Source organism: Dermochelys coriacea, chromosome 22 (assembly GCF_009764565.3).
Source record: "Dermochelys coriacea isolate rDerCor1 chromosome 22, rDerCor1.pri.v4, whole genome shotgun sequence".
NCBI lineage: Eukaryota > Metazoa > Chordata > Testudines > Dermochelyidae > Dermochelys > Dermochelys coriacea.
This window is the reverse complement of record NC_050089.1, coordinates 14661145-14673432: the sequence shown is the minus strand read 5'-3', so window position 1 is coordinate 14673432 and position 12288 is coordinate 14661145. Positions and strand designations below refer to the sequence as shown.

The following is a 12288-nucleotide window of genomic DNA, read 5'->3' as shown; positions in this document are numbered from 1 at the left end:
CCCAGACCTAGTACAGTGGTGTATGAAACTGCCAAGCTTAGAAAACTTCAAGACTCAGAAAACGATTGGACATTTATGTGGATAACAAGAACATTCAGGCTTACAGAAACGAAGAGCAAAACCACCCAAAAAGTTTTGGGTGGCACCTAAACCTTCCTGCTTCAGGGCCCAAACTAGCCTCCAATATCTACACTGCAATTAGACGCCTGGCCAGCCAAGTTGGGCTGCAGGGCTGTTTATCTGCAGGGTCCAAGAGCCTGGACTTCAGCCCGAGCCTGGACAGCTACATTGCAATTAAAGAACCCCACAGCCTGAGTCAGCTGGCACGGGCCAGCTGTGGGTGTCTAAGTGCAGTGTAGACAGACCCTTATTAACAGGCATCAGGAGAAAACTTTCCTTAAGGTCACATTCCGTAATTGCCTACTCTACTGTAGGGATTCTTGTACCTTCCCTCTGAAACACGTGGTGCAGACCACCAGGACAAACAGGCCATTGAACTAGATAGACCCCTCTGATTTGGCCAGTTCTGTGCACCTAGTTAAAACCCTCTGTGCTGCATGCAGAGGGGCTGGCAGCCTGAACGAATCTGGCTGATGGGACAAATTCTACATCTTCCTAAACGGAACAAGGTCCAACTAATAAAACTTCAGTTTTAGTGCATCTGTTCAATTTATAAGGTCAATGACTATGTGTCCTATTGGTCCCTGTTGAAGTGTCTCGGGCACAAGCTCCTGCCCTGAGGAAGTGAAGGCACCAGCAGTAGCAAGTTCCAAGAGCACATGGGGTACAAAGATCAAACAGATCTGACCCATGTGACTCCCAGAGCCACTATGGTATCAGATCATGGTAGTGTCAAAACACCTGGTGCCCCCATAGCCCAGTTAGACCTTCCTGCCTGTGCGTGCATGCAGTTCAGTGGGTGCTTGTGGGCTACCAGCATTACACATCTCTGTGGGCTAGTGTCCAATGAGCTTGAAGGCTGCATGGTGTGTTCAGCTGTCACAAACCCCTTCAGGGATAAATCCTGGGCTCTCTCTTTTCCTCTGTCTGGGGGAGATGGATTTATGGCTTGTCTGGTTTCCACATATAAATTCATCCTGGTCTAGAATCCTCAGCTCTAGCAGGAGATGGCAGCAGAACAGAGTAAAGACTGGAAATGGCCCACAGGGGTGAGACAGGGGGCAAAGCCCACCTCCAACTCAGAGACGGCTCAGCCAGGAGGGTCACAGGAAGAGGAGTGGGGAGGAATGTTTCATGGCCACCTATTTGCCCAGCTGAAGCTATAGGTAAATGACCCATAGTTTTTCTGTGCACCTGGGAAATGCAAACAGCAATGTGACATGGATGCACAGATACCCTAATGCCAGGAGCCTTCCAAGAGGTGAATTGGCTGGATCGAGCTGCATGTAAAGACCGACAGATTGGCACCACCAGAACTGTACTGAGCAGGACACGGTGCCACCCCCTACCCATCTCATCATTATTCTGACTTCCCTTTCACAAACATTTCCTAACTGGCTGTTCCTCCCCCTATACCACCTCCCTATTACGGGGAGGTCTTGAATTCTTAGAATTGAAAGCCCTGCAAGCACTTGCTTTGCCAGACACTGCCCCATGCAGGAAACAGCTGGGGCATTCTTGTACTCCAGCAATTTGGCATAATGATCTGCAGATTAATGTGATCCATCCCAACAGCAGGTAGGAGGTACTGAATACTCCAGAAGGGCAGGGTCATGGGGACACTTGGGACTGTCTGGTTCTATTCCTGGAAGCCAAATTATGCTGCCATAGACTGACACGTGCCACGAGGTCCTCTCCTTCCCCTTTGCTAACCCAATAACCCATGTCTTATTGACTTATTGACCTTGACTCCCGCCATAGCCAGATGGTGTTTCTTGCCTACCCAGTTATAAAACAATGAATGCAGGACAGTAACGGGGCAATTAGCATGTCTAAATCCCAAGGCCACCTGGAGTACAGAGAGGAGGTATGGTCCAGTCATTAAGGTGTTGGCCAGAAACCTGGGTTCAGACCCCATGTGACCTTGGCCAATTACTTAGCCAGTTTGTGCCTCAGTTCTTCTCCGGTAAAACAGGATAACAGCCCTGACCTAGCCCAGGGTGTTGTGAGGATAAATACATTACAAGATCATGAAGTGCTCCCATATGGCAGTAATGGGGGCTGAAATGCACTGGACATAGCCCTTGAGTACTGGTTGGTCTCCCTAACTGCTCCCGAAGTGCTGTGTGTACTGCGGGCAGTGGGGTGGAATGGATGCCTAGGTAGTTCCATCTGGGAGCTGCATTCCACGTGGCCAAGGTGGGCAGCAGCAAGCGCAGTCTTTACACAGCCAGAGCGGAGCGATTCCTCCCAGAGCATTGCCACCGGCCTGTGCACACAATGCATTTTAAAGCAAGCCACTTGCTCTCCGTGTTTTATTCAGAATTATTCTTCCCAAGCCATTGAACAGCAACTGCAGCATTTGGCAGGATTCATCAGACCCACCCAAGAGCAGCCATTTAATACTCCTGTCAACTTCAACAGCTGCACAGTCTGCTTGCGCTTGGCCCAGCCACACGCTGATGGCCCATGCACCAGAGTTGGTAGCTGACATTTATGTGGAGCTGGCTGGAGCACACTCCAGCTTCCTCGTGGTTAGTTTTTTTTAAAAGTCAGGATGCGATTCTATTGCTTTTTATTTATTTTCTTATTGCTGGTGAAAAGTGTTGGATTGGCAAGCCTGAAGACTCTCCTCCTCTATCCACAGTACAAGCATAGCAGGGAACGCTCCACACGTGTTTTTGGGCCAATGCTACTTCGCCATGCCATGTGGAAGGACCAATGCTAGGCCTGAGAGATGGAGAGCACAGGTTTCCCCTCTCCCCATACACATTTCATTATTTGGGGATGGGTGGAGAGTACATCCCCAGCACGCCCAGAGAAATCTTGATCCCTCTTGCCACGCTGAGAGGCGTGTGAGCCGGGAGTCCACCGAGACGGGTCTTTCTCTTTTCAGCTCCATCTGAAAACTGCTCTCAGGGCCAGATGCTGATGCTTACATGAGGAGGCCATTAAATTCTCTGCAGAATGTTTGCGCTCGAGAAAGCCGCACCCTGCCAGCAAGCTAATTAAACACATTCATCACCCTTGGTACTTGCAAAGAGAGATGGTGCCGTACAATCACCTCCACTAATGTATTCAGAATTCATGCCTGGCTGATTCACTAGTTAAGTCTTTCACTTGGACCAGCTCCTGGGGGACAAACTGTATGGTGTGTGTGGTGTGGTGTGTGTGTTAAACAGTCCTTCTGCTCATCTGAGACGTCAGACTGGGAATGAGAAACGAGCTATTCTGCATGGTTGCAGAAGATGCACAATCGCAGCCCTGTGTGGACATGGGGCGATGCCTCCCTGCTGTGTCTGCAAAGAGCTCTCAGCTCAGGGGTTGGGTTGAATGGGTCCTCCGCACCGTGTGACCTCGTACGTATGGTACGTGTAAGATCACACTGCAGACAATGTCATTTTGTAGAGCAAAATGGTGTCCTTCACGCATCGGGACCTCACACAGACTATGCCATGCCATGCCATGCCATGCCATGCGGTGCAAAACAGTACCCTCCTCACACTAGGATTACTGCAACCTCCTCTGCTGATGGCACGACCCCATTTGGGGTCATGACCCACAGTCTGGGAACTGCTGCACTATGCTATACAAATCCCCAAGAGTACTACGACCCCAAAAGACCCCACAGCTGCTCTGTGGCTGCAGAATAACCCTTCCCCTGTACAATCTTGTTTAGATCCTGGACGTTATCAATGGAGCCTCACTAAGTGCACGGCACGGCTGCTGCCTGCTTTGCACTGACTAGCCGAGATGATGAACACTGGAATATTAATTTAAAACGTCTCAGTGTGAACTTTAAAGCATTTCCTGGTTCTCATTTAATACATTTGAACCACCTGTCTTGTTGTATTAAACCAGGAACGAATGAAGGATGATAACACAGCCTGGAAGGCACCTGCTCATGGACTTCCAAACACTACCTTTACTAATTTGATCCCCAAAGCCTCCTCTGGGGTCTCTTCAGTGGGATGAGCTAAGGCTGGCTGGGACAGCCAGGAAAGGGTTAAAGAGCTACCTGCTTGTCATATGACCTGGCAGGGGCTGTGGGGCAGAGAGAAGTAAGGGGAAAGCCTCTGGGGGCGGCAGCCCTTTTGGGCAGGGGAATCCTTTCATTATTGTGTTACACATTTATGTTTGGAACAGTAAGTTGTATACTGAGGCAAGGGACTGAAGTGGACTTGGCTGTGGTGCTGGGCCTTTCGTCCAGCTTACAGTGACTCGAAGATCTCCCAGACCGGCCTTGGTTTACTATATCTAATTCTTCACATATGTTGCAATTTTAAAGGGTTCAGAGTCCGTGGACATGCATGCAACATTTGAGAAGGATTTTACTACCTTTGGTGGACCCATGAACTTGAAGGAAATTGCTGCTATTCCTATATTTTAACGTGTCTGGAATTCTTTTGTTTTTTTTACAAGGGCCAAGGGAGACATTTTATTTTTTATTCCTACAACTGGTTTCTGGTTAAAATGAAGTGACCCACAATTTTAAGCTCTACCCTTCACAGCACCCCATAGAATCTAATATGGATTTGTATTCAAGCACTCTGACAGTTAGGAGAAACCCCATCTCTGCCAATGGGGATAAGGCCACTTTTTAAGAAACTTCACTGTAATGTACATGGGCTGCTCTGAGTCATTTAGTGCCAGGCAGTAAAAACAAAGAAGAAGAACACACATCAATAAAAATTTCTGTTGTCATGCATATTGGTGGAGGCAGTTTCTGGCCCGATCCAAAGCCCACTGAAGTTGACAGGAATCTTGCCATTGACTTCAACAAGTGCTGGATCAAAGCCTTTTCCTGGAAATTTGGGGCAGGGAGAGTCTTTTTATTTTGAGTTTGTACAGCACCTAGAACAATGGGGTCCCAGTCCATGGCTGGGGCTCGTAGGTGCTAAGTAATACAGATGATAAATAATAATACAGAAAGCAGCCTAACATATATGGCCCGTTCCCATATGCAGAGCGTGTTATTTTGCGAAGTACAGACCCAAGTCAATGGCATAAAACTCCATTTTTCCCATGCATTTTTTTCTATTCTGGGGTAGAGCATGGAATCCCATCTACAGGTCAAACAAATGAACACAAATATTAAAAAAATGATTGAGTCTTTAGCTCTAAAGGAGTGGAAAAAAAACATTTCATTTATTAATCGTAAATGATTCATCAATGGAACATAAGCTTCTGTCAAGAAAGACCTTTCTAGCAACCCTCGCTTTACAACATACAATAAAAAGTCCCATAGGCTCTGCTCCTCACATACTTTACATGCATCCATCCTGTCAAAGAGGGCTGTACCACTCAGATAGATCCTCTCAGCAGGAGGCCCAGCTATAGTGTGCATAGGAAGCATAGGTGTAGTCAGGATAGAGAAAGTACAGAATTGGACAGAAACAGACACGATTCACAGGCCATAAGAGAGGCAGCAATGCATTTCAAGGGTTCTGCAGGGTGTTTGGAGTCAGTGAGGAACACACGAGATAAATTAATATTCATTTTGGTGCATCATGGAGAAAAGTACAGCAGAAGCCAGGTGAGCATAACCTTTGCTATCAGATGATAATTTTCCTTTGCAGATACTTTATAAGTATCCCTCAGCCTAAAAACACCAGATTAGAAAGATTTCATTGTAAATTATGCAGGACACAGGAGACATCAGAGAAAAGCAATAATGGCAAATGCAAGCTACCATCCATCCCATGTAATTAGAGCATCTATTTCCACAGAGTGAGATTTGCTCACTTTAGTCTCACTTGCTGGTAGCAGAAAGACGTAAAGTCATTGGCTGCTGCCCAGGTGATGAGAGAGTGTCTGCTGCTGTTTAAGTTACAAAAAGTGGGTATTTCCATTGAGTGCTAAAGGCCAGGTGTGACACTGCACTCCATATTCTTCATAATGGTATTATATGATATGATTATGACATAGTTATGATGTATTTTATGCAAGATAAATTACGTGAGACATCATTGGAAAGGTTATTTTTTGCTGAATATAATTATCCTATTTGTGTGCATGTATCATTTTTGTCTCTGAAGTTATGAATATGGACTATGTCTCTGCATTTCAAATGTAGTTACACTTGGGGAACGCCCATTAGACAAGATGCTTTTGTGCTATACAGTGGGTGGGGAATGGGCCATTAGGAAAACAGTAGGCCTTAGAAGAAGCTTATCTCCCACCTGGGGAGCCTTCCTGAGAACGCTCCGAACAGCCTGGAGTGATGGCTGCCATGACTCTACAAGGACATGAGATCAGATCACGTCTCTAGATTCCATCATTGGATGTCAATAATTTTCCACAGACCAGTCTGCGGACCAAGCTTTGAAGCAAAGGGTTCCCGCTGTATGCAAAAGCTATATAAAGGTGGGGAGTGACATCATCAGAGGTTCTTTGCTCCCCACATAAGAAGACTTCTGCAAACACCTGAGAAAGAAAGACTGAAGTGGGGGAAGTACTGGACCCAGGCTAAAGGGATTTTTAGCTTGTGAATGGAACACCTGGGGATTCCAAGCTGTAAGCAAGTGCAGCTTGCCCCTTAAGAATCTCAGCCTGTTTGTATCATCTGTTAGGGTGAGAATTTGCTAATTCATATCCAATCTATTTAGTATAATAAACTTAGTTTGTGCCTTTTGTTTAGTTGATCTGTTTGCTATCCCTTATGCTCACCTAAAAACTTATCTTTTATAGTTAATAAAAAACTTATTTTTGCTTTATCTAAACCAGTGTGTGGGAATCGTAACTCAGGGGCAAAGGCTGTTGCATATTCCTCTCCACATTAAGGGAGGGGGTGAATTTTATGAGCTTACGCTGTACACTTCCCTGTGAAGCTCAAGACGGTATATTTTGGGGTTTATACTCCAGAGAGGGTGCGTGCTTGAGGAGCTGGTAGTTGCCCTAGCTGTAGCCTTCCCATGCGGGGGCTGGTCAAACAGCCTGCATGTAACTGCAGCTGGGTGTGTCCCTACCTGTAGGTATGCTAGTGAAAGTGCAGGCTGGAGGTCTTTGCAGCTTGTCACAACAGCACAGTGTAAAAGGGAGCCTAGGCTGGTGGGACGGGGGGCTCAGTTCCAATTCGGGGGGAACCCGTCACAGCAGGTTTACACCAGTGTCACTCCATTAACTTGAGTGGTGCTACTTCTAGCATACAACGTAAACAAGAAGAGCATTGGGCTCTGTTCCATCTCTGGAGGGAACTTCCATTTGAATGAAAGAGGAGACAATGGACATACAAAGAGAAAGCAAAAGAAATTCCTGCTTTGAAGGAAAAAAACAAGTAAATCTAAATACCCAAGGGATGCGGGTGGGAGTTTACCAAGGCTGCCTTTTATCTGCACTGCCCATCCCACATGCTGTACGCACTGCCCTTGATTCAAGGGGCTGCTGCAGCTCACTGCAGTAGCTCAAGAGCCATCAGGAAAGCTTTGGAAGTGTCCCTTAGCCCAGCGAAATGCTGGATGGTGTTGAGCACATAGCTGAATCATAGTGAGCCTCATCAGCCATGGCACTGCAACTGAATTTCACGTAGCCAAATGCCTGGATAGACAACTCTGAAACCAAACATTTAGGGTTTAAAACCAGCTGTGGGACAACAGCAGCTGGAATTCCATTGGCAATGTGAGATCCTGCAAAGCCCTGCAGTTCTTTCTATGAGGAGCCAATGACATGGGGTTACTCTGTCTGATGGCTGAGGTCCAGTATTCCTTTTTGCAGGTATGATTTGCTCCCGCAAATCTTGTGTTTGCAAGGAGAATATCTGCCTAAAAATCTGAGTATTTGTACCACTCTAGCACTCCGCTTTGCACCCAGATGTCAATGGCAAGCACCAAAAAGGGAGATAGCTGTTCTGAAAACTGTGGCCAATAAAGCAAAAATTACACTTCGGATCCTATCAAATCTCGCCTCTTACATGGTGTACACCCCATGGATTATCAAGTATAATGTGATAATCCTTGTAAACTGGCAGCAAAGACAGCAGTGCCATTTGTTAGTTTTGTGGCTATAGAGGGGAAACTCTCTTTGTAAATGGGGTTTTACTTCTGTATTCACTTTACACAGTCAGTTAGCAAATTCTGGACGGCTAAGAGGAAGCACATGAAATGAGCAAGGAAACTCATCTACAGAATAAACTCAGATGCATCAGACAGTTCATTTGACTCATTGTTATTTTAATAATGGAAATGTGTAAACATAATAAAGGCCTGACTGATATTCTACATGTAAACATTGCCATGTTAATAACCAATCTGATGAGATATTGTAGTATAAATATTGCAGGTGTGAACACACCAACCTAAGTGACATGCCCACGAACTACAAAGCATGGCATGGATCCGAAAGTGGCTATGGGAACTCAGCCCTTCGTTCGCATTACACCAACCTTCACTGAAAACTACAGTCTTTGTTGTATTAGGACGGTGCAACGTAACAGAAATTCCCAGCAAGTTTTCCAGGACACCACAGCAGCAAGTTCTGCATTTTCATTGCTGGCTACTGTGCATATGGTCAAGAATTATGCAAAATATAACTGTGTAATTGCTAACACTCGGCACAAGCAAGACACACTGACATTTGTTCTTATGGCACCTCACGGGAGTGACCCTTGAGGCAGTCCCTGATGAGGTTTTGCTTGGCCATAGCAATGTCCTGAGTAGGCAGGCCTTCCCCAGAAGCCTTCATTACATCTATTGAAAACTGTGGGTTTTCCCAATGAACCTCCATATGAAGTTGGAGTTAAATGCACATGTAACTACACCCCTCCTGCACACCTTGTATGCATGCAAATCAAGTGGTCTTCTGAGTCTAAAGGCACCCACATTCATCTCTGAGCTACATACTGATCTCTCAGCCTCAGCGGAAGTGCATAAACACTGCCATAGGAAAGATCAAAAGGGTTTTTAATGGAACTTGGTGTTGGAGTATAGTTTATACAGCACAAAGCATTTAAAAGGACATTTTGATGGATGGTGAGGTGTCCCCTTCTAAAGGGAACTGTTTGTGTGTGAGAGAGACACACACACATCTGTATGAAGTTTTTGTTTAAAATTCTAAATAGAAACGAATGGCGCAAATTCCAGTGAACAAAGTCTGACTAAATTTCAAACAGAGACAAGATGTTATATGAAGTCCATAAATTCACAGCTAGACATGATTAATAGGGGGCTTGATTTGGTTTTGTACCCAACGGGGCAGATTTTGTTAGAAAGGAAATTAATCCTGTTTAAGAGCTTTGATAGCGTAAGAGATTCCATACAGAGGTTTCCTAACCATGTCCAAAATATGTTTCCAGTCTCATCCTTTTCTTCCCCAGGTCCTTGCAGAGAGAGAGAGAGAGCGAGCGAGCACAATAGAGAGCTGAATTCTCAGAAAGGCTTAAAGGAGCGGCACAGCCAAATGGCTTTCCCCATTACAAAAACAATTCATGAGGGACATCACATTAAAGAAAAGGAACGTCAACTGAAATTGCTAGAATGAAATGAGATACACAGGACTCAGAGAGGAAGCTGTATATATTGCATCAAATTACACCACAGATTAATCCTGCCTGGTGGAGTGTCAAACGCACAGTTAACCATCAATATTATTAAGGATCAGTATTAACCATTTAGCCTCTCAGATTACTTGTTCCCAGCTAATCTTTTTTAGTTAAAAGGGAAGAAAAGCCGTTTCTATATTGATTTGACAGTGACATAGTGGATAGCCAGACTGAACGTTAGACGAGCATCCACTGTAAATCTGTACACTCACAAGCTGTGTTATGCTCCAAACCCCCATATGTCATGGTCTTGAGATGCCTGATTACACAAGGGCCAGTGAGGCTCTAAAGATTCAACCATGTGAAAGAAAAAAAATAATTCCTCAACGCACATCTCAACAAGACACTTTAAGTCAGACAACTGCATCAGAGGGATGTTCTGATGACCATGTGTTTAATCCACGTGCAAAAGCCCTTGAAAAGAAAGATCTCCAATTCAGGCACCCCAAATGGCGATAATTGCCAAGTTTTCTCTCTTTTTTAACCTGTATTTAGGTGTACGGATGGGGTTTTAGAAACCTTTTTATTATGGTTATCATCTTTGTAATATCATTCATAGGTATGAACAGACAATGGTGATCAGCAACAGATGTATGGAAATGTCAATAGAGACCAGGTTTTTAAAAGCTTTCAATATCATACTTTCCCATAAAAAAAAGCCAACAAAAGATTTTTCTTTACATCCATTAAAAAAGGGCAAATTCATTATAAGCAACACAAAATAAATGTTAGAGAGAAAATGCTTGGTTTAAGCTTTTCTTTTATCCTCATTACAAAATACTCAATCTTTCCAATAAAATGATCTGTTGTGTGTGTTTGTTTTCTTGCACTGACATGATCCTCTGAAGGAAAAACTATCTGCTTTCACACCTGGGTAGGAACCAGGACTTTTTAGGCAAATTTGTTTGTTGTTTATTTTTGTTGTTGTAAAAAGTTTCTAACAGAGCAAAAGCAGAGTCACTGCAGAAAGAAGCAATGAAACAAAGGAGGACGACGTTGATGGGCTTCCCAAGGTCGCTGCAGGTGCCAAACAATGGTTCCCAGGAGGGGGAAAAATGGTTGTTTAAAACAAATTTGGTGCATGTGGCAAGTGTGGATGTTTCCCGTGAGGTCCAAGGTGACATGTATGATAATAGACACAGGAAAGGAAACAAGGGGGAGGGGAAGAGAAGAAAAAGAAAGAAAAAAGAAAGAAAGAGAGAGAGAGAAAATAGATAAAAAGAAAAAATAGGTCAAATATAGAAAACATAAGAATTAAATGTTTATTTAACTTAGTAAATTAAGATGGCCAAAGGTTAGAGAAGAGCTTTAGCACAGTAACACCAGCAAAAAGGCCGACCCAGCAGCTCAGCAATGCCAGAAGCAGCACAGCAAGTTAAAATTCAGGAGGGTGAGGGGTTAGCAAGCAAATGGATCAAAATAAATGACGGAACAGGAGGCTCAAATGGGAAACATGAGAAAATGATTAGCTGGTATTTGAAAGGACAACGCTGCCTTTTTCTAAGAAAAGACCTTTTGGAAGCAGACACTGCACTGAACAGTCTGTCCAAGTCCTGACCCAGTGCTCACTACACTGAGGGTTTGGGTAAAAGATGCACTTAATTACAGCCTTGCAAAAAGCAATATGGATGCAGGAATATCTTGCTGGCTCTTCCTTTGAGAAATCAAGCTCCACTGGTTGGAGTCGCTGTAAACTACCCTCAAGCATACTGCTTTTATAACCATCTTTCTCCTTATGTCAACTTGAGGACACCAAAAAAATGGCCCCAGGACAGTCTCAAGGGGTTATATATAACAAAGATATGTTTTGTCTACATCAACGATTTTCTTCTTAATGTAAGAAGCAGCAATGCTGGGTTGGAAACATTGACTCCAACCCCTGCCGTGGAGAAGTGGGGGCTCATTCTGAAATCAAAAGGGAAATACTAAATAACCAGCTATGAAATAACTAAGTGACCCCAATGCAGAACCAGATCCTTGGCCGATGTGAACTGGCATTACCACATTGACTTCAACGGATTTACATAAGCTGGAGATTTGGCCTGATGTTCTTCCCCAAGCACCCATTAGGGGGAATCTGCCCACAGAGGCTCTGAGTCTACTAATTATGTAAACCACAGTCCTACACAAGACCGAACAGCTAAAGCAGAAAAATCTTCTGCCCACTACAGGTAACATGAATAATTTCACTGCATGAGGCTCTCCTTCTCTCTGAAGCAGGCTTCCATTCTGAGAAGGCAGAGAGCCCAAGTGCTGGATTACATTGGATGGACACTGAAGGAAACTACACTCCAAAACAAGGACCTCTCCTCCAAGAACTCACTTAGATGGTTCCCACTCATGTGGCTTGCTAGTATTTTGAACAAGAGCATTCAAAATGGCATGGTGATTCAAAATCTGGCTTCTTCTCTCCTTTACAGTGGAGTAACAACTCAGAAGTAGTTCCCCTGAAGTCAATGTGGTTACATCAGTGAGATCAGAATAGGGCTATTTGAATCCATCTATGGCTTTATTAAGAAGCCTATAAATAATGTTATCTCTGCACTCTGCCTGGCATTTCGAAGACTGCATTTTCAAAAGGCCTGTCTCACTGCTCCTGCTATCTTTAACCACTTAACTGTTATCTGAATGTT

General features: G+C 44.4%; 1 protein-coding gene across 9 annotated transcripts in view; it reads right to left on the bottom strand.

The window, feature by feature from the left end:
• The window catches only part of NCAM1 (neural cell adhesion molecule 1), a 251770-nt gene that overhangs the window by 12213 nt on the left and 227269 nt on the right, over nt 1–12288 (bottom strand). For 3 of the 9 annotated variants that reach the window (XM_043500819.1, XM_043500821.1, XM_043500822.1), the window contains one exon: nt 5242–10672. The exons of the other annotated variants lie outside the window; for them this stretch is intronic. In XM_043500819.1, coding sequence (XP_043356754.1) covers nt 10593–10672 — 80 coding nt within the window. In that variant the 3' untranslated portion in view covers nt 5242–10592. Of the gene's footprint in view, nt 1–5241; nt 10673–12288 lie in introns of those variants that run through there. 9 annotated transcript variants of the gene reach the window in all.